Raw genomic sequence first — 23,574 nt, forward strand, 5'->3', positions numbered from 1 at the left:
AGTCTTTTATCTGATGAGGTTAGACTTTTTCCCAGTTGTTAAATCATTGAGTGTCATTTGTTGTATCCAAACTGGTTTTGTGTTGATGGGATCTGGCCTCAAGTTATGGAAGTTTAAGTTAGGGTTAAGTTTAAGTCAAGTTAGGGTTTAAGTGGGATCTAAACCTTAAGCTTTACTGCGTTTACTTGTTTGATGACTACAATAGAGGTTGCCATAGAGGACAATAATTGCTCTTTAGTTGATATGTATACTTTTGCCAATTGTATGTAGTATTTCTTCTAAAGATTATCATGGGGTGTCAGCTGTGACGCGGAGGAGAGAGAGAGAGAGAGAGAAAGGAGATCCAGAGTGGAGAGGGAACACAATTCTTTATTTGCTCAGGCACCTGAGAGTTGGGTGAGAGGCAGTGGTTCGGGCCACGTGGAGCTAGCCAAAATGGCCGCCTCCCGCAGCAACCTTCCCTGCATCTAATCACCCAAGTGAAAAGTGGGCAAAAGAGAGAGGGGCAGAAGAAGGGCTTTATAGGGCAAAAACCAGGAGTGACAAGCCGGGACAGGATGGGTTGGGAAGGGCACTTTGAGAATATCGTATTAACTCTCGCAGGAACTGGCACTAGTTTGAGGGGACAACATGGCAGAACAGGCGCTCTGAGAATGTCCCAACTCTCTCGGGAACTGGCACTAGCCTGAGGGGACGTCTGCACAGCAATGGGGGTGACATTAATGCTGTTCCTGTCAGGAGAGACTAGGTAATATCTCTTATTATTTTTTTTTCTGTAGTTAATAAGGAGATTTCTATTCCAAGTATATATTCCTTTAGTCTCTAAACACTTAATGTTTCAAATTGGTAAACTGAGCGAATTCTCACACTGGGCTTATTGTTAAAGCATTTCTAAAAATAACATTTTTAAATACTAAATTATCTACAATGTTAGACCACTTAGACCAGAATCAACTGGTCCTGTCAGTATCTAATATATTAGTTATTTGTAGATAGTATTAAATGACATAAATCATGGTGAGGTCATGTATGACACAGTAAATCCTAACTATGGGATTTTCAAAGTAAATCAAGCTCCCAAATAACTGTGTTATAATATAATTATCTATTGCCTTCTTCATTAAGACAGCAAAGAACCTTCCCTGTTCTCCTTAAAATCTGTATTTCTCCCAGTCCTAGAACTTCTGGGACTCTGCTTGTATTTCTTGACGCTTCTCCTCTTGATCCTCCACTCTGTGAAATACTGCCTCAGCTGACCTCTTCTAAATCAATGCAACCAGTGCCACCATGCCATATTTCACTTTGGACTGCTATTTAGAGATGACAAGCCTGAGATATCAACTCTCCAACTCTAATAATTTGGTGGTACCTTCCCTAATGCATGGAACTCTCTAGTTCCATTTCAAATGGTGCATTCCCCAACAAAGTTACAGATCCTAGAAATAGACCAGGGCCTAAAGGACAGAATATCTGTACACATGTATCCATAAGTTAGGGAAAACTCTACACCTCAAAGTAAAAGTGCTCAATAGTCTGCTGTTATTAGATTTAGACTTAATGAACTCAGCAAGCAAGTAGAAAGACCTAAAGAAGACATTACAAAATATTTAATTATTTACTACTTAGACCTAAAAATCTCCCTCCCCTACTTCCTATTTCACTTCCCTTAGACTAATTTTTTTATTTTAATTTATTTATAAAATGGAAACACTGACAAGACCATAGGATAAGAGGGGTACAGTTCCTACCACCAGAGCTCTGTATCCCATCCCTTCCCCTGACAGCTTTCCTATTTAACACTGTGGGAGTATAGACCCAGGGTCATTATGGGGTACAGGCTTCTGTAATTGCTTCCCTGCTGAACATGGGTGTTGACAGGTCGATCCATACTCCCAGCCTGTCTCTCTTTCCCTCGTGGGTCAGAGCTCTGAGGAAGTAGAGCTCTGGGACACACTGGTGGGGTCATCTGTCCAGGGAAGTCCTGTTGGCATCATGGTAATAGCATCTGGAACCTGGTGGCTGAAAAAGAGTTAACATGTAAAGCCATACAAATTGTTGATTAATCATGAACCTAAAGGCTGTAATATTGCAGATGAATATTTGGGATCTCCATTTTGGAAATAGCTAGTAGGTCTATTTTAGGTATATTCCAAAGGGCCCATGACTTTTATTAGTTTTTGCCTGAGCCTGACATCTTATATGCAGGTGGACCCAGGTTATTGCTAAGACTAGTTTCTAATAGATTGCTCTAGAGCTAATGTATAAACAAAGTTTTTGAAGAAGAGTAACTGTTTTTTTTTAAAATTAATTAATTTTCCATTTTGTTGCCTTTTTTTTGTTTTTGATTGTTGTTATTACTATTATTGTTATCGATGTCATCATTGTTAGATAGGACAGAGAGAAATGGAGAGAGGAGGGGAAGACAGAGGGGAGAGAAAGACAGACACCTGTAGACCTGCTTCACCATTTGTGAAGCGACTCCTCTGCAGGTGGGGAGCTGGGGGCTCAAACTGGATCCTTATGTGGGTCCTTACGCTTCGCACCACATGCGCTCAACCCACTACACTACCGCCCTACTCCCAAGAGTAACTGTTTTTAGAAACAGATTAGTTTCCTGCTTTTGCTAAAAAATATAATGAAGTACTTTGTGGTTGATCAAATGGAAATTTTGAATATTCGCTCTGCCATTTACTAGTAGTTCTGTGATGTACTTATTTATTTATTTGCCTCCATGGTTAGCCTGTGCTGTGCATCCACTGCTCCTGGAGGCTATTTTTCCCATTTTGTTGCCTTTGTTGTTGCCCTTGTTGTGGTTGTTATTGTTGTTATAGCTGTTATTGTTGTTGACTATGACAGAGAGAAATTGAGAGAGGAGGGGAAGATGGACAGGAGAGATAGACACCTGCAGACCTGCTTCACCGCCTGTGAAGCTACCACCCTGTAGGTGGGGACCTGAGGGCTTGAACCGGGATCCTTATGCTGGCCTTTGGGCTTTGAGTCATGTGCGCTTAACCTGCTTGCTGCATTATCATCCAGCCCCATGTGATGTACTTTTAAAGCAGGAACAGTCAGAGAATTAATTTGTGTCAGATGCCAGGAAATCAAAGGAAAAATTGTAGTTTCTTTTTATTTTTTATTATCTTTATTTATTGAATAGAGATAGCCAGAAATTGAGAGGGAAGAGGAAATGGGGAGATAGAGAAGAAGAGAGAAAGAGACACCTATAGTCCTGCTTCAGCACTCACAAAGCTTTCCCCTCGCAGGTGGGGACCAGGGTCTTGAACCCTGGTCCTTGCACATTGTAACATGTGCACTCAACCAGGTGTGCCACCAGCTGGCTCCCAAAATTGTAGTTTCTTTTAATTTATCATTTAGAAGGTTACTAACCCTTCTTAAAGCATCTTTCTTTTTTCTTTTTCCTTATATTGCCCTTGCTTTAAATGCTTTAATATTCTGGAAAATAGTTGTTTTCTCATCCAAGTTACAATAGTGACATAAATTATTTGTACACCGTTTATGTTTCTTAAATTTAATATGGTTTTTATTAATGATATAAAATGCTTTACAAGATTATATGGTTATAGGGGTATATTTTTATTGCATTCACCACCAAAATTCTGTGTTCCTCTTCCTCTTAACAATAACCACTATAATTATCACAAAGTCTTAGTTTTTGTTTTTTTTTTTACATAAGTTCATGTGCTTTAGTTTTCTACTTTCCATAGGTGAGCAAGACCATCCAGTAGTTATCTTCTCCCTCCCTCTTCAGTTACTTCACTAAGCAATCTCTAGGTCAATCCATTTTGGAAAATTATCACACGGATCTTTTCTGTAACTAAAGATTTGATTGCCTTTTTTCTTTCTTTCTTTTTTTTCATTCATGAGAGACAGGTAGAAAGAGAAGGACAGACACCTCAGCACTGCTCCACTGCTTCTGAAGCCTCCCCACTACAAGTGGAGACTATGGGATCGAACCTAGGTTTGAGGACATGTTAATGTGCTCTCTACCAGATAAGCTACCCGGATCATCAAGTCTTTAACTGCAGATATGTTTTGCATCATAATTTTCCATTTTTGCCCTGTGCAGTTATCTAGGTCACTTTTATTTATTTATTTAATTTATTTATTCCCTTTTGTTGCCCTTGTTGTTTTATTGTTGTAGTTATTATTGTTGTTGTCGTTGTTGGATAGGACAGAGAGAAATGGAGAGAGGAGGGGAAGACAGATAGGAGGAGAGAAAGACAGACACCTGCAGACCTGCTTCACCGCTTGTGAAGCGACTCCCCTGCAGGTGGGGAGCCGGGGTTGAAACCGGGATCCTTATGCCGGTCCTTGTGCTTTGTGCCACCTGCGCTTAACCCGCTGCACTACAGCCCGACTCCCATCTAGGTCACTTTTTTTTAATGAGTTGCTGAGAAGGAACTCACAGTTTTTTGAGTATGTGCAGTATTGCTAGGATACCTTCAGTGCCCAAATTTATTCTGTATTTCTAGGAGCAGAGGTAGGGAGAGATACCAGTGCATTGCTCTACTATCCATGGAATTCTACCAATTTTTGTTGGTGGTGCTATTCATGGTATTTCCTTGTGATCCTAGGAATCTTAACTACAGACTTTACACATAGAGAGCATGTGCTGCACTACTGAGTTACTTTCTGGGTTCCTCCACTTATTATTATTATTTTTTTTTAGGGGGTTTCATTTATGAGTGTATGTTGAATATACCATGTCTACATTCTGTATCATTTGCTCAAAAAAAGTTTTTCTTTCCTTCTTGTTATTTTAAATTTCCTTCATTCTGTTAGATCTTTTCCTGTGGGGGGTGGGGTAGGAAGGATTGTAATACAGCCTTATGTTCCACTTGGCTTGCTCTCATTGCTGATATATTCTTTTTCTTCTGATTGTTCCACAATACAAAGAAAACACTATTTTCAGATGGTATGTGCATGCCTCTGGTGAAAATAAGTTCTACCCATGAGACAACTGACAAGTAAATCATTTCCTCCCTCCCTCCCTTCCTCCCTCCTTTCCTCCCTCCCTCCTTTCCTCCCTCTCTCCCTCCCTCCTTTCTTCCCTCCCTTCCTCCCTCCCTCCCTCCCTCCCTCCCTCCCTTCCTTCCTTCCTTCCTTCCTTCCTTCCTTCCTTCCTTCCTTCCTTCCTTCCTTCCCCAGAGCACTGCTAAGCTCTGGTTTATGGTGGGGTGGAGAATTGAACCTGGGACCTTGCAGCCTCAGGCATAAAAGTCTTTGTATAAGCATTATGCTATCTACCCCCACTCCCAAAGCATTACTTTCCTAAAAAAAACAATTAAAATGCAGTGTTTTCAGATGTACTGTATTAAAATTTGAAGACCGCTATGAAAAAAATTCTTAAAAGAGCTAATATACATTTTAAGTAATAGAACTTGTGAAGAGAATTGTTATTGGAAAATTAAATAGTAAAATACATCGCATTGTAGCTTTATTTGAGTTATAAATAATTGTCAGTGAGATGAAAAGTAATGTGTGTTCTATACATAAATGCAATAAATTCTTCTATCACCCTAGATTTAACACCATAACAGGAAATCAGGAAACCAAGTTATTTTTTTCTTTTGCTGACTGATGATGAGATTCTTTGGTAAGTAGTTATTAGAGGGGCCAGATGGTGGCACACTTGGTTAAGTACATTCATTATAGTGCTCAAGGACCCAGGTTGCCGGCAGAAAGCTTCAGGAGTGGTGAAGCAGGGCTGCAGGTGTCTCACTGTCTCTTTCCCTCTCTATCTCCCCTTCCCTTCTCAATTTCTCTCTGTCTCTATCCAACACTAAATAAATAAAATCAAAAGGATATTGTCAGCTTATATAATTTATAACTAATGCTTTAAAAAGAGTTATTAGAACTTATAAAGCTGTTTCCTGTTTTTATTAATCCTATAGTTTATTGCCATAATTACTTAACAGGAAAGATAAATGAGTTAGGTATCTGAAGGCCATTCTAATAAATACTCAGACCTTAATTTTTGAGGTATTTTGTATTTTTAAAATTTTTTTATATTTATTTATTTTCCCTTTTGTTGCCTTTGTTGTTTTATTGTTGTAGTTATTATTGTTGTTATCAATATCGTTGTTGGATAGAACAGAGAGAAATGGAGGGAGGGGAAGACAGAGAGGAGGAGAGAAAGATAAGACACCTGCAGACTTGCTTCTGTGAAGCGACTCCCTTGTAGGTGGGAAGCCGGGGCTGGAACCAGGATCCTTGGGCTGGTACTTGAGCTTTGCGCCACGTGTGCGCTACCGCCCGACTCCCCAAGGTATTTTGTATTTATAGAGCTTTTTGAGAGGTAGTACAAGAAATGCGTAACTAATGGGCTGATGTATATTCTGGACTTTCTTTTTTTCATTTGCTTTTTTTTTTCTTTCCTTTTGTTGCCATTGTTGTTTTATTGTTGTAGTTATTGAAATCATCATTGTTGGATAGGACAGAGAGAAGTGGAGAGAGGACAGGAAGACAGAGGGGGAGAGAAAGACACCTGCAGACTTGCTTCACTGCCTGTGAAGCGACGCCCCTGCTGATGGGGAGCCGGGGCCTCGAACCGGGATCCTTACACCGGTCCTTGCGCTTTGTGCTATGTGCGCTTAACTCGCTGCGCTACCGTCCGACCCCCCCTATTCTGGACTTTGCATTGGCAAGAAGTAGAAATGTAATTTTTGTTTTCTGTAATCTTTGTACTTTGGGGAGATGTGGGAGAGGGGTGGTGCAGTATGTAGACAATTAAGTGGGGGTGAGGGGTTGGCGCACCTAATCAGTGCACATAGTACTAAGCACAAGGATCCCCCTCCCTGGTTTCTACCTAGAGGGGGAAAGCTTTGCAAATGGTGAAGCAGTGCTGCAGGTGTCTGTCTCTCTCCTCCTCTGTCACACCTTTCCTTCTCAATCTCTGGCTGTCTATCCAATAAACAACTAAAGATAATGAAAAAAATAAAAAGATAATTAAACTAGGGGGCTCACACCTGATTGAACACATGTGCTACAATGTGCAAGGACCTAAGTTTAAGCCCCTGATCACAACCTGCAAGGGGGATATTTCATGAGCAGTGATGCAGGGCTGCAGGAGTCTTCATTCTCTCTCTCTCCCCCAGTTTCTCTCTGTCTCCATCCAATAAAAAAAAATATATAAAAGTAAATAAATGTTAAAAAAAAAAAAGAGAATTAAGTACCTATCAGAAGTAGGATTGGAACTTTTTTGGGAGGGTAGTGGGGGACCTTGATGACCAGCATTCTTGGTCCACTTTTTTAATTTGTCAAAAAAAATTTTTTTTTTTTGGTATAGGTAGAGACAGAAATTGAGAGGTAAAAGGGAGAAAGGAGAGGAAGAAAGAGACAGAGACAGACATACCTGCAGCAGTTTTTCACCACTAGTGAAACTTCCTCCCTGTAGGGGACCAGGGACTTGAACCTGGGTCCTTGTGCACTATATAATGTGTGCAATGACTTGTCTAAGCCAGCCGTTTTATACAGGGGGGGGGGCGGGAAGAAAGATCAAAGGAGAAAGAGAAAGAGCACAGCATTGACTGCCTCCAATGTGGGTTGAAACTAACCTGTGTGTTGGTCCATCAGTCTTTTCTTTAAACCCCTTTTGGTTCTATAGCACAGCCTTTGTGGGAGGAAGATTTATGTATATATTTTATGTGAGAATCCAGAGCACTATTTGGTTATATGTGGTTTTAAATTTCCCTGAAATACGGCTATAGCTACATCTCAAGGTTTATGTTATATAACTTACAGAAACAGTTTCCACATAATTGTTTACATTCTCAATTTCCTTCTGTTGGTGACTTCATTTCCCTGTGCTTAGAGAATACACTCTGCATGATTTGATTTCAAGTTTTAAAATTCTGCTCAGGCTTGTTATATGCCCTAGTAAATTCTGGACAACCTTTAGTATTCAGTGTCTTCCATGGCTGGTGGAAAGTTCTAGAAATATCAGTTCTGGTTGGTTTGCAGTTATGTTCAAGTTTTATGTATCCTTGTTTTTTTTTCCTTTTGAGTTCCATCTTTATTGAAAATGGATTATTTAATCATTGTAATCATACTAACTTAACTCCCTTTAAATTTGTTTTAGCTAGAAAGATCTATTATATTTATATGTATATAAATATATATACATATATTTATTTGTACATAATCTTTGTGTTTTTGATAGGTTGAACCTTTTATCATGATAAAATGTATTTCCTAATAACTGCTGTTTTCTTAGAACCAATTCTGTCTGCTACTGGTATAGCTAGCTGTTGCAGCTCTTATTTGGCATGGGTTTTCTTTTCACTTTTTCTCTCTTCCCCCTTCCTTCTCTCTCCCCCCCTCCCCTTATTTATGAGAGAGAGGATTAGAGAAAAAGCCAGAGTATCACTCTGATGCATGTGATTGTTAAGGATTGAACTCAACACCTCTTGCTTAAAAGTGTACTGCCCTATCCATTATACCACATCCTATGCCATGTATGGTACTCCTTTCATTTCCTTTTTTAAAATATTTATTTATTCTCTTTTGTTGCCTTTGTTGTTTTATTGTTGTAATTATTGATGTGTCATTGTTGGATAGGACAGAGAGAAATGAAGAGAGGAGGGAAATACAGTGAGGGGGGAGAGAAAGATAGACACCTGCAGACCTGCTTCACCGCCTGTGAAGCAACTCCCCTGTAGGTGGGGAGCTGGGGGCTCAAACTGGGATCCTTACGCCGGTCCTTGCTCTTTGCACCACGTGTGCTTAACCCACTGTGCTACTGCCCGACTCCTGGTACTCCTTTTATTTCTAACTTGTTTGAATCTATAATGGTTGTTTAAGTGTGTCTTATGTCTGTTGACAAATCATTGAATTTCTTTTTAATGCAGTTTGTGAATCTTTGGCTTTTGATTGGATGTCATAAACATTTGCATTAGTTGCAGTTATTGGTAAGGTAGGACATATCTCCCATTCTGATACTTACTGTTTAGATATACCTTATGTTTGGTCCTCTGCTCTTCGGTTATTGTTTTTGTCTGTATGCAGTAGATATCTTGTAATGTAGCTTTTAGTTTTATTGTGTTTTTTTTTTTCTGTAGTTTCTTACTTATTTCTTTAGTGTTTTCTCTGAAGAGTAACTCAGACAACTTAAATTAAAACAATGTAATGTAGATTAATACTAACTTAATCCTAATAATAGTATGTTAGAAATTTTGTTCTATAATAACTACACCTCTTTTAATTGTCAGGAAGTCAAGGTTTTTAAAAATATAATACAGTATAATTTTAAGCCCAGAGTTTTGCAATTTTTGGTTATGATAGTTGTTCATTTATGGAGATGGGTCTTGTGTACATGTGATTTCACTGCTCTTAGACCACTCTTCCTTCCCTTCCGTTCCCTTCCCTTCCCTTTCCCTCCCTCCCACCCTTCATTCCTTCCTTTCTTCCTTCCTTTTTCATTCACATGGAGAGACAAATTGGTAGAGACACCATAGGACCAGCGTTTCCTCAATGTTGTCACACTTTATTTTATTACATTGTATTCATTTTTTATTTGTGGTTAATGGTTTACAGTACAGTTGTTAACACATGGGTACAATATCTTATTTCACCCTGTCTGCAAGTATTCTCACCCCCAACTTAAGGCCTTTTCCAGCATCATACACCAGAACCTCAAAAGCTCCCACCTGCCTCATCCCTCTCTTCCTCTCTCTGCCCACTTCCCCAGAGTCCTTTACTTGGGTGCAACACAGCAAACCAGTTCAAAAGTAGATTTTTAATATATATATATATATATGTTAGCTTTTATGTTTTCAGTGCTATTGTATGTGTAACTGCTTTTATAAAACTTGTAAGTTCCAAAATGTTTGCTGCTAGCTTATACAAATTGTATGGTTTTGTATGTTAGCTTTTTATCTAGCAACCTCATGAATTATTCTATTAAAGATTATATATTTTATATTTTTGCATTGTATATGTGTTATGTATACAATAGTATTATGTAATAATTATGTCATATATTTATATAGGTAAATTAGAGTTTTTAGGATTTTCGTTGCAGAGATACCACCTACAAATGTTAGTTTTATTAAATATTCCATTTTAATAATTATGCCTATTACTTCTCTTCGTTGCTCTATTGAAATTTCTAGTATTTGCCGTACAATGTTGATTTGAAATGGTGGATTCTTGACATTCTTTGTTGTTTTATCCGGGCTGGCTTCACGGGCGGGTAACAGAGACAACCAGAGACACGCGGCTGGGCCGGGAAGCTGTATTTCTTTATTCATGAATGATTCATAAACTAACCCAAACTAATCACCAAACAGAACTCTCCTGCATCCTTCTCACATGGCGGCGCCAAGAAGTCTCTAACTCTGTCGGGGTTCTTTGGGGCGGGGACAAGCGGCCTGCAAAAGTAGCAGGACTAAACCAATTTTCCTGGCAGGGGGAGAGCTAGACCAAACCAATGTAAAGCATACAACAATTCCCCCTTTTCTTTTTAACTAAATGACTACATCCGGGCTGGCTTCACGGGCAGGTAACAGAGACGACCAGAGACACACGGCTGGGCTGAGAATGCAGTTTAATCTTTATTCACGAACGGGCAAATCACCACACCATGTGCTTTTCTCCATCATCCTCTCTCCGCCGCTGCTGGGACTCTGCCCGTCCTTAGCATAGGGGGCAGGGAGAAAGCGGCAGCAGGGGCAAACCAATTCTTCTCAGAGGTTGGGGGGAAGGGAACATACCAACAATTCCCCCTTCTGTTTTTAACTAAATGACCACAGTATCAGGGGTGTGGGGTGAACAGAAACCTATATCATACAGGCATTTTCAAAAAAGAAACTGGCACCAACATGGAGAAACATGTAAGCAAGTAACAAGAACCAGTGTGCTGCCAAGGGAGGGCCTGAGGAGGCCATTTTTTGCCTCTGTGGGCAAAACTTTATCAGCTTAAAAAAAAACATTTCCTGCCTCTGGGGGGCGTACTTGCCTCAACGGGCATTTTATAGCATGGGGGCGGGGAACGGCCTACAGCCCCAAAGGCAGCTGGCTGCAGTCATTGTTTGAGAAATATAGCAGCACTTAAGGGTATACCAGTGAGTCCAGTAGGAGTGCCAGTCGAAAGCAGATGTCCACAGAAGAATGCCAGGGGGTGGAGCATTGTATGAGGAAGGTCCGCTGCCAGAATTCTGCTTTTCTGTAGAGAACTTGACAGCTGCAATTTACTTACTATGAAACAAACTTGTAGCAGGTTAGAAGTTTATCACAATTGATAACTATTACAATTAGAAGTCTTTTTTAGAATGATTTTAAGGTTGGTTAAAGTTTAAACAATAGAATGTGAAAAGGTAAACATGAGAATCAAGGAAAGAAAACCTCAGGCATGAGTATCATTAGCATAGCCATTGTGTAATCTACCATTTCTAATAGGGAAGGTAATTGAGAGTTTTACATATCAGCAAGTCTATTTAACCTTTTGTTACACCCATTTAAGATGGAGACACACCCTAGGTGTGCACAGGTTTTGTTTAGACCAACTTAGTTAAAATATATTGATTGTTAACTAATTTTTACCTCAGACTTTAAATGTAAGTTAATTTTATCTTTATGAGAATTACGTTGAAAACCTTTTTCATTTAACTTTGCCTGGTAAGAATTTAGCCTTAAAGTTATATTCTTAACCTTAAAGTTAATGTTACCAAACTTTAAACACACATACACATGGTCTTCAGTATACAAGGAGAGAAACTTTTGTTACGAAGACATGTCATTTTAAACACGAATTTACATCTATACTGTCTTAGCCGTTCTGGGAGTGTGTTGTCCAGCAGTGGCCTCTTGGGCAACTTCACTTCTAGGAATTGTAGGTTGCGATCTCTGCACGAATCTCTGTGTATTCTAGCTTGTCTGCCTTCAGACCCAAGCTGGAGATCTCGGCCAGGGGGCCCAGTTTTGGCAGGGAGCCCAAGGTCTCCGGGGGGTCTGGGATCTGTCCAGACTTTATAGCACGAGGGCGGGCGGGCCAGCCATGCAGAAGGCGCGGGCCGAGGTGCCCCGGGGTGGCGGCCAGGATAGGCTGCCGCGGCCCTACCCCATGGCCCTGCCATGTCTGCTGCCCTGCTCACAGTGGCTGAGCAGCGTGGAGGGAGCCCACGCCCAGTGCCCTGTGCCACGCGGCAGAAAGCCGGCTCATGCAGGCTGGCGTTGGGCTCCTGTGGGCTGGTGTTGGGCAGAAACCACAGAGTGGTCCATAGATAAATGTTCCAGAAACAGCAAAACAGTCTCGTGAAGAAAGGGCAGACGCCTTTGGAGATCTCTTCACAAGCACAAGAGAAGGCCATAGTGCATAGGTAGCCAAATTGTCTTCACTTATCTGAGAGATGCGCAGGTCCGGTCCCACGTTGTAGGCGCCATATGTTGTTTTATCTGGGCTGGCTTCACGGGCGGGTAACAGAGACAACTAGAGACACGCGGCTGGGCCGGGAAGCTGTATTTCTTTATTCATGAACGATTCATAAACTAACCCAAACTAATCACCAAACAGAACTCTCCTGCATCCTTCTCACATGGCAGCGCCAAGAAGTCTCTAACTCTGTCGGGGTTCTTTGGGGCGGGGACAAGCGGGCCCGCAAAACTAGCAGGACTAAACCAATTTTCCTGGCAGGGGGAGAGCTAGACCAAACCAATGTAAAGCATACAACAGTTCTTACCTTGTTCTTTTTAATGTAAATTTAATTTATTTATTATTGGATAAAGACAGAGAAATTGAGAGGGGAGGGGAGCTAGAGAGAGAGACCTGCAGCTGTGCTCCACCACTCATAAACTTCCCCCCTGCAGGTGGCGACTAGGGGCTGGAAAAGTTCACATTTTTCTTTATTTGTTATCTGTCCTTTATACTTATTTCCTGTTTATAATAGTTCTCCCCCCCCCACACACCCCAGTGCCAATACCCCGGTATAAAACTATAGTAGATTTTCAGGTTCTTTATTCAGGTGACATTGGAAGTGTTGCATGTTTAGTCTTGAATCAATTTGGCATCTTATTTCAAATCACTAGTGGGAAAAAAAGTACTACTTTTCCTTTCCCCTTAGGGAAGCCATAATGTTAAGTTCTAACCAAGGCAACAAGTTGTTTCAATATTTGGATAGAGACAATGAAATTGAGGGGGTTGTAGAGAGGGAGGGAAATACCTGCAGCTCTACTTTATCACTCGTGAAGCTTTCCTCCTTCAGGTGGGGACCAGGGGCTTTAACCCAGGTCCTTATGCATTGTAATGTGTGCACTTAACCAGGCATACCGCTACCTAACTTTTGTGTCAGTATTTTCTTAACTTCCTTACAGGAGAGGAAGCCTATTCCAATTTTTGGCTTGAAGGCCATGGCTAATGCTCTTCTAGCTGTACATTTTAGTCTTGATTTCCATAGAAGGGCATAATTAGCTTTGCAGGCCCATTGCTGTATCTATTCACGACTGTATTTCTATTCAAAGGTTATCTTATTGTACCTTATTAATAAGTTTTTGTTCATTTTTTTCATATTTTTACCTTTCTGTTTTAAAGTTATTTATTTATTATTGGATGGAGACAGAAAAGTTGAGGGGAGAGGGGAAGGTAGAGAGGGAAAGAGACAGAGACACCTGCAGCCTTGCTTCGCCACTTGTGAAGTGCCCCCTGCAGGTGGGGACTAGGACCAGGGGAGTGAACCCGGGTCCTTGTGCACTGTAATGTTTTTGCTTAACCAGGTGCTCCACCGCCAGGCCCACTTTATTCATATTTTTGATGCATCTTGTATTTGCTTTTTTATTTTCAGTTTCTTTATTGGGGAATTAATGTTTTGCATTCAACAGTGAATACAATAGTTTGTACATGCATAACATTTCCCAACTTTCCATATAACATACAGCCCCCACTAGGTCCTCTGTCATCCTTTTTGGACCTTTTACTTGTGTTTTCTCTTCTGATCTTGTTTTTCAACTTCTGCCTGAGAGTGAGATCATCTCATATTCATCCTTCTGTTTCTGACTTACTTCACTTACCATGAATTTTTCAAGGTCCATCCAAGATTGGCTGAAAATGGCAAAGTCACCATTTTTAATAGCTAAGGAAGTATTCCTTTGTGTATATATACCACAACTTGCTCAGCCATTCATCTGTGTTGGATACCTGATTTGCTTCCAGGTTTTGGCTATTATAAATTGTGCTGCTAAGAACATATGTGTACACAGATCTTTTTGGATGGATGTGTTGGGTTCCTTAGGATATATCCCCAGGAGAGGAATTGCAGGCTCATAGGGTAGGTCCATTTCTAGCCTTCTGAGAGTTCTCCAGACTGTTCTCCACAGAGGTTGGACCAATTGACATTCCCACCAGCAGTGCAGGAGGGTTCCTTTGACCCCACAACCTCTCCAGCATTTGCTGTTGTTACCTTTTCTGATGTATGACATTCTCACAGGAGTGAAGTGGTATCTCATTGTTGTCTTTATTTACATTTCTCTGACAATCAAAGACTTGGAGCATTTTTTCATGTGTTTCTCAGCCTTTTGGATCTCATCTGTGGTGAATATTCTGTCCATATCCTCCTCCCACTTTTGGATGGGGTTATTTGTTTTCTTATTGTTGAGTTTGGCAAGCCCTTTATATATTTTGGTTATTAAACACATGTCTGATGTATGGTATGTAAAGATCTTCTCCCATTCTGTGAGGGGTCTCTTGTATCTTGTATTTGAAGGAAAGGAGCTCAGTTAAAATAGAGTCAATTGAGCCATCTTGATTAGATATTTACATGTTTTGAGTGTTGTCATTCTTGTGTTCAGCACATGCTTTAAGTAGTAATGTTCCATTGTGAATTCAGCTAAGTGTATGTTTCATTGTCTACTACGGTAAACACGAAGTTATATTTCTTTTTTTAAAAATTTTATTTATAAAATGGAAACACTGACAAGACCAAAGGATAAGAGAGGTACAGTTTCCACCACCAGAACTCCATATCCCAGGACCTCCCTTGATAGCTTCCCTATTCTTTATCCCTTTGGGAGTTTGGACCCAGGGTCATTATGGGGTGCAGAAAGTGGAAGGTCTGGCTTCTGTAATTGCTTCCCCGCTGAACTTGGGCGTTGACAGGTCAATCCAGACTCCCAGCCTGTCTCTCTCTTTCCATAGTGGGGCAGAGATCTAGGGAAGCGGAGCTCTAGGACACATTGGTGTGGTCATCTGCCCAGGGAAGAAGTTATATCTCTTAACATTTATCTTGATCAAAAGTGTTTTAATATGAACTTTAAAATTATTATTTTTTTCAGTTTTAAAAATATACTTGGAAATCTGTTTTGAATTGTGTTATATATTATGCACTAATTTTAGAAACATTGCCATTTTTATGTTGTCGGAGTCACCTAGCAAATGTACTAAAAAGTGAGCTATCTTGCTGACCTGGTGGTCTGGAATTTTACTATGTCCTTTTGGGAGCTTATTTGGTTTTTGTTTAACTTTATTTTACTTCCACAAATTTCTATACTTCTGTGAGAAATCTTAATCCTAAGGATTTACGTATAAATGAGTTTGAAAATTTTTTAGAGTTGTTAGTAGAGTATATAATTAACATTTATACTTTGGGTAGAGCTATGAATGATCGGTATCGGAATTTACTGTGATTCTGGATTTTTTTGGTACTTACTGTTGCCCTTTGTTGCTACTTAATGGCCTGTAATAGCTTTTCTTTGTATAGTCAATGAGATTCAACTTGATCTTGGTTCTGGTAATGTTTAAGACTGATAGTTCATTAGGTATGACTGGAATAACTGACTTCTTATGTTTTGTTTTGTTTTCAAACAGTTACATGGGAATTGGCCTTTCTGCTCAAGGTGTAAACATGAATAGACTACCAGGTACACTTACCAGTAAATTATGTTTTGTTTTTCTGATTAAAATATTTAGAAATAGTTAAAATAACTAGAAATAGTTAAAATTAATTTTCTGTATTTTAATCACCTGTAAAGCCCAACTGGATACTTGAGTATTTTGATAACTTAAATTTCATCCTGTTTAGTAAATTGACATATTTGTTATATGTACCATGCCTTTTATGGATTCTTTTTTTTGCTTGTTTTGTAGTCTTTTTCAATGTCTAGTACATAATTGTCTTGACTGCTTTTAGATATCTTAATACAATTATTCTGTTTCATATCCACATAGTCATGATTTTTAACCCATCCTTAGTTGTTTAGTATTCTGGGAATATAAATTAATATTGAAAATAAACTGAGGAAGATATGACTTGTGATTTATCAAAACTATTAATAAGAAAGTAATTTTGGGATTATAATTTGTTTGCTACTGTTAAATATTAATTTGGGGGGGTTGAAAATGCAATGCAAAATAGCCAATGTGGAACTAACTCATGAATTTTCTATTTAAAACAATAGCAATGAAAGCAACATTGCAGTTGTCATCTGATTGTAGTCAGATCTATTGACTTAGACATACTTACAAAGTCCCTTTTTGGTAAAGATTGTAGTTATGAGAAGGCCTAAATGAGGCCTTTACTATTTAGAAGTTCTCCTTAAAGTCAACTGATCGAATGCATACACTTCTAAATTCAGAAATCTTTAACTTGATAGTAAAAGCACCCCCTCACAAGTTGATTGACTTTATACTTGGAAGACAGCCTTAAAAACTTGGTATCACTGAATTGGAATGTAATCTTTAATATTAAACTGTGTGTGTGTGTGTGTGAGAGAGAGAGAGAGAGAAAACCAAATCAAGACAAAATACCTTCGTTACATTAGCAAATAAGTTATTTGTACAAAACATATATTGCTGTTTTGTTATTGCATTCTTCTGGTAGGAATACTTCCTATTTAACATACATTGTAGTGATCTTTGTGATTAATTTATTTTGCTTAATGCTGTAGATTGTTCTTTAAAATAGCCCAAATACATAGTGATAGTGTGGTTGTTGAGAATGTAAATGTACATTTGGAAACACTATCTTTGTACCCTGTTGTTCCAGCTAGGCTTTTATTGTTATAATTGTAATATATAGATCTAATACAAAATAACCTTAATTTTCATTGTAAATATACTGGAACTTTCTTTTAGGCTGGGATAAACATTCATATGGTTACCATGGGGATGATGGACATTCTTTTTGTTCTTCTGGAACTGGACAACCATATGGACCAACTTTTACAACTGGTGATGTTATTGGCTGTTGTGTTAACCTTATCAACAATACCTGCTTCTACACCAAGAATGGACATAGTTTAGGTAGTAAGATAATGTATTGCATGTAAATATTGTGATTATTATACCTACAGCATAGTAGACATATTAATTTGTGTTTCTCCTTTATAGCTAGACATCTGGATTATTCTTTCTTGGTAAACATGAAGGAAATGGTATAAGAATGTTGATTAAGGATGTCATTAAATTACAGGTGCCATTTAATTTTGATAAGAAATTGTACTTGACATAAGATTATAGATGGTATGATTTTCTTCCTACTAAATTTCATAGTCATTTAAATAGAATGTTTCTCTTATAAAAGAAAACTACATTAAAAATGAAAATCCTGTCTGCCACCCCCCACATCCCCAAGTGCTTTGCCAGGGCTTCCACTCTGCAATGCCACCATCCTTGGAGGACTTTCTGTAATTTTTGACAAAGATAGAAGCAGAGAGGGAGGGGAACCAGGCATAGGTGCACCAGATTAAGTGCACACAGTATGAAGCATAAGGTCCCACACACAAGGATCCCGGTTCCAGCACCCCCGCTCCCCACCTGCAGGGGGTCGTTTCACAAGTGGTGAAGCAGATCTGCAGGTGTCTCTGTCCGTCTCCTCTCTCAATTTCTCTCATTCATTCAAAAAAAAGGAGAAGAAAAGAAACAGGGAGGGAGGAAGCCCAAGGATAGGGGAAGATACACAGATAGCACAGTGCTCTTCTAGCACTCATGAATCTGCTTATGAGTGCTCCCATGTGCTTCAGGGCCTCGAGCCTTGGCCTTTGCACATAGAAGATATGTGCTCTACCAGGTAATCTATCTTCCAGTCCCGTGATTTTTTTTCAGAGGTATCAAATGATGAAATATTCTAATTGTAAGTAAAAAGTAAGACATCAGACATTATTTATTCGTAAATTTAATAAGTATTAAGCATAAGACAGGTAGTATAACATTGGTTTTTTTTTTAGACTTTATGACCTTATGCAAGTTACTTAACATTTCTGTGCCTTAATTTTCCCAGTTTATGAAATAGAATCACTACAATACCTACCTCATTAAAGTAGTTAGAGTAAACTGGAATAATGTATGCCTTTCTAGGTTATTGCCTGGTATATACTGAATACTCACTATATGTTACTTATATCATTGTATATAGATTTTCAACTAGGTGCTAGGGATGCAGTGGTAAAACATTGGTGAGCAGAAATGATTCCTCTGGCACAGTGTCAGTAAGCTGTAGACCAGAGTGGAGAGCCACTTTTCTGCCAAGGGCCATGTAGATATTTATAGCATAATTTGCAGACCATACAGAATTTTCTACTTCAAAATTAGCACTTACTGAATTTTGAGTCCTACTTGTAGTTTCCTTGACAGGGCCGAACCAAGTGATTTCATGTGACCCAAAGGCCAAACATTCTCCTCCCCTGTCATAGACCAAGTTTCATTGCTACACAGCTGTTCATGTTCATTGTATTTCACACATTTTTTTTGTAATTTTACTTTAAAAATAATTTTATTGGGGGCTTAATGACTTACAGCACAGTTGTTGGTACATGGGTACAATTTCACATCTCTCCATGATAGGTGTCTGCAAAACACTGTTTTTGTCCAGTTTTGTCCATCCCTTCCATCAGACACCAGGACCCCAACACCCTCCTATTCTCTCCCTTCCCATTCTTCCCTTTGCTTTGCTTTAATAGACCACAGCTAGTCTGTTGTCACTTTGTATTTCCTTTTCTGTCCTTGTTTCTCTAGTTCCACTTTTAAGTGAAATCTTACCCATGCTTTTCAACAATCTTTAAATCAGAAAAAAAAAAATAAACTTATTATATAGAGAGAAATTAAGAGGGAAAGGACAGATAGGAAGAAAGAGAAACAGCTAATAGCACTGCTATTAAATTCTCCCCTGTAGGTTGGGGACCAGGGACCTGTTCATTTATGTACCATATATGGCTGCTTTCCCCCTGATAGTGGCTATAGGAGATAACATTTTTTTCAGTTACTCTTCCTTTGCCCTTCCCACTGTGAAGAATTTCTGCTCAAGAACCGATGCTTTATCTTTAATTCTGTTGCTTGAGAGTTTTCGAAATTATTTACTTATGATGTAAAAAAATACATTACTTGAAAAGCTAAAAATGTTTCAGTATCTATGATAATTTGATTAGAACTTCATTACTTTGTTTTAATTGAATAGCAGGCATCAGTTACAGATCTTTTTTTTTTTTTTTTAATTCTCTTGACAAATTAGGAAATTAGTTGTAGAAAAGCATGGCTTGTGAACTGGGGAGCTAGCATAGTAGTTATGCAAAAGACTTTTGTGCCTGAGGCTCCAAGGTCTCACTCAGTCTCTAACACCACCACCATAAGTCAGAGCTGTGCAGTGCTTTTGTCTTTTTCTGCCTTTTTCTATTTGTGTGTGTGTATGTGTCTGTCATTACTTTTTAAAAACTTGCTTCTATAAAATATAAACAGTTGTACCTACTTTGTTAAAGTCACATCTTTGTTATAGTCTAGATATGTGTAGGTGGAGATAACTATATTTGGTGTGGAGATAACTATATTTGGTAATGCTCAGAAATGATATCTGGGAACCTGGAGATAGTTCACCTGGGAAGAGCGTACTTTGCTATGCGCAGGTACTCATGCTTGAGCTGTTGGCACCTTGTAGGAGCACCAGGCATGGTACCAGTGCTTTGATTATCTCTCATTCTTCCTCTTTTCCTCTTCTTCTTTATCTGAAATCAAAAAAGAAGGAAATAATTCTACCAAAAGCAGCGAAATTATTCAGGTACAAGGTTCTTTCTGGTGGGCAAAATGACAGCCCCCTCAAAAAAAAAAAAAGCTAAAATCTATGAATGGTAAAAAAAAAAAAAATCTATGGATTAAACTGGGTTTTTCATTAGGTTTTTGGTAACAAGTGAGGAGTTAAGTAATTTCTGATAAAAAGAAATTTTAGCTCAAAAATGTAAATTTAGACAGTGTTACACCTTTTTCCCTCAAAGGTATAGCACCTTTGAGGGAAAAAAAATCAAACAGCTACTTTGTGAAAAATGGTAGGCATATATGGTAATATTTTTACCCTCTGTTCTTTTCTGTTTCCTTTTAGTTTTTAAAATATTAAAATAAATATTGAAGTTTCACATTTGTTCCACTGTTACTTTCCTTTGTATTTATCAGTGAATTTACAAGTAATCAGAATATTGGTAGGATCAGAGAACCTAGCTTAACTTTCGGCGAGTTGATGTGAATTCCCAAGTTTTTAAGTCATAAAAATAGAATTTAGTTACTCAATACTATTTATTTTAAAACAGATTTATAGTCAAATTGTCTTGTAATTTCATGACTTTAATGGAATCAGGCATTTGTGGTTTTTGTGGTGTCCTGTAATTATAGGAGCATCACATCTCTAGTGAAAAGTGATCTGACAGTGGAAATATAGTCATTGTTCAGATGATCATAAATGCCATAAAAGTAATGGTACTAGTGAGGGGTTTTGCTTTGTTTTAATGTGCATTTAAATTGGAAGAATTGAGATTATATCACCAATATTACCTCTTTCATATAATTAAAATATATTGAAGTATAACAGTAATATTTGGTTTATTGTCTTCAAATAATCTACTTGAATAGTAGAAGGGAGATTATTAAATCATGCCAATAGATTTATTCAAATGATAATACTATTGTTGAAGTGTATTTTGATTGTTGGAAGACATCCAAGAGAAAATTTCAACTACAAATCTTTATTCTTTGAAGGAGTCACGTTTTTACCAGAGTGTTCCAAAAATTATTTGGGAATGTAATTTTATTTTTAAAAATCTAATGTTTAAGGTACCAAATTACTATATTTTTTCTGTTCTTTTTTTTTTTTAGAGAGAGAGAGAGAGAGAATTGCTCTGGCATATGTGATAGCACATGCACGTGCTATTCCCTGCCTGCTTAGTTAGTTACTTTCCTGAGCGCCCCCCATCCTTTTTTTGATGACAAAATAAAACAAACAAAATACTGTCTCCCCCCAACCCTACTGCTTAAACATTAAATCTGTATAAGAAAGATTAAATGAAAAGAATGGATATAGAGCAGCTTGAGTGTCTGTCAAAAATCACATGCGACTATTTTGCAAATAGTTTTCTCATACAATTTTTTAACATAAATTTGACGATGTATATGAAATTCAAAAATCCTGGATGCACTAGCAAGACCCCCTCCCCCAGAAATAAAGATTGTGTATGGCTAGCAAGTTTGATGATTGTGAAAGGGACTATTTACTCAAGTCAGTATTAATATTACTGAGAAAAAAAATCAGTCTGTTTCACATTGAGATTAAAAAATTTACCTTTATGACTATTACCATTCTTTTCTTTATTTTCATTTAGAAATTCAGCTTGTCACAGTAGTTGACTTTTGAAAAACAATTTCTAATTTCATTTCTTTCTTTATTTTTTTCTTTGTTTTTGTAGGTATTGCTTTCACTGACCTACCGGTAAGATATAACATCTTTTAAAAGGAGCTTTGCATTATTAACTAAAAGAAATGTAAAGAGATGAGAAGTAGACATGTTTAGAATGCAGTCTTATTTATTAAATCTATATGCTATGTATAGAATGTATAAACCCTTTTTCTAGATATCTTTGGTATGGGCCTTTAGAAATTTAGCTCCAAAGTATAGTAACATCATTTGCACAAGGGAACTTTTGTTGTAGCTGGGCTAGAACTAATTCACCAAATGAGGTACAGACCTCAGTTCTTTTGGAGTATTTAAGATGTATAATAATATATTAAGAATAAGTAAATTAGAACATCTTTAAAAGGTTTTAAGTACTTTTTATGGGTCCAGTCTGACTCCACTGCACAGTTCTGCTTAAGTAAACAAAAATTAGAGCATAGGAATTCCGAAGACAGAAAATAACTTGTAACTTGACTCACCTTTGTTTATGGTAAAAGTTGAGCAAAATCTTTAGAAAAGGTGTGGAAGTTATACAGATATGTAGAGCAGTAGTCTTGCAAGCAGAGGAGACAGCAATTAGGCAGAAGTACATCTGGCATATTTGAAGAATAGCAATGAAGTGTGTGTGGTGAAGAGACCTCAGGAAGGCAGAGAGAAGTTGAGTGTGCATCAGAGATGAAAGGAAGATGAGCTAGACCTCCTAGTTCTTGAGGGCTTTATAAGAGTGTGGGCATTAGAAAGCCATCCATCACCTGGAAACCCACCTTCAGTGAGAGATGCATCTGATTCCTTGGGGAGATGGGCCATTAATCTCTGCTCACTGGGCCAGCTTGGGACTGTCAGAAGCCCCAGAGGACATGCACACACATTTAACCTTTTAAAATTAAATTAAAACTTTTTTCAAACCAGAACACTGCTCAACTCTGGTTGATGGTGGAGCTGGGGACTGAACCTGGGAACTCAGAGCCTCAGGCATGAAAGTCTTTTGCAGAAACACTGTACTATCTCCCCACCATTTTATTTACTTATTTTCAAATTGTATTTGTTTATTAAGAGAGAGAAGGAAAGAGAAGGTAGAAAGAGACTAGAGCATTGCTCAGTTCTGACATAAGATGGTCCTGGGGATTTTACCTGTTGCCTCTGGGACTTCAGGCATACAAATTTGGTGTTCTAACATACTGAGCTATCACCCCCACCCTCTTAAATCTTCCTTCCTTCCTTCCTTCCTTCCTTCCTTCCTTCCTTCCTTCCTTCCTTCTTTCCTTTCTTCCTTCCTTTCTTCCTTCCTTTCTTCCTTCCTTCCTTTCTTTCTTTCTTTCTTTCTTTCTTTCTTTCTTTCTTTCTTTCTTTCTTTCTGGAATATCATTGGGACTCAGTGCTGGCACTATAAATCCACTGCTTCCAGAGCCTCTTTCTTTTCTTTTTAATTTTATTATCTTTATTTATTGGATAGAAACAGCCAGAAATTAAGAGGATAGGGGAGATAAAGGGAGAGAAGAAGAGAGACACCTGCAGACCTGCTTCACTATTCACAAAGCTTTCTCCCTACAGGTGGGGACCTGGGGCTCAAACCTGGGTCCTTGAGCATTGTAACGTGTGCTCAACCAGGTGTGCCACCACTTGGCCCCTTCTTTTCTTTTCTTTGCTTCTCTTCTCTTTTTCCTTTTCTTTTTTCTTTCTATTTTATTAGATAGAACAGAAAAAAAAAAAGTGTGGGCATTTACTCTGACTAAAATGCAGACATTGCATAGTTCTAATTATCACGAAATAAATTAAGGTTTGAAAGGTTCACTGCAACTGACTAAAAAGTAGTCCTCCTTAATTTCTGTCTGTCTCTGTGCAGTAAATAAATAAAGATAATTTAAAACTAAAATAATAAAATGGTCATTCTGGATATCTTATTGACTAGACTTAGAACTCTACC

At 38.3% G+C, this 23,574-nt stretch overlaps 1 protein-coding gene across 1 annotated transcript in view; it reads left to right on the forward strand.

The window, feature by feature from the left end:
* RANBP9 (RAN binding protein 9) overlaps window positions 1–23,574 on the forward strand; it is an 84,073-nt gene that overhangs the window by 30,360 nt on the left and 30,139 nt on the right. Inside the window, exons 3-5 of the mRNA XM_007539264.2 lie at window positions 15,815–15,867; window positions 17,081–17,248; window positions 21,664–21,686. Of these exons, the coding sequence (XP_007539326.2) occupies window positions 15,815–15,867; window positions 17,081–17,248; window positions 21,664–21,686 (244 nt within the window). The remainder of the gene's footprint in view (window positions 1–15,814; window positions 15,868–17,080; window positions 17,249–21,663; window positions 21,687–23,574) is intronic.

The sequence above is a fragment of the Erinaceus europaeus genome, chromosome 4 (assembly GCF_950295315.1).
Source record: "Erinaceus europaeus chromosome 4, mEriEur2.1, whole genome shotgun sequence".
NCBI lineage: Eukaryota > Metazoa > Chordata > Mammalia > Eulipotyphla > Erinaceidae > Erinaceus > Erinaceus europaeus.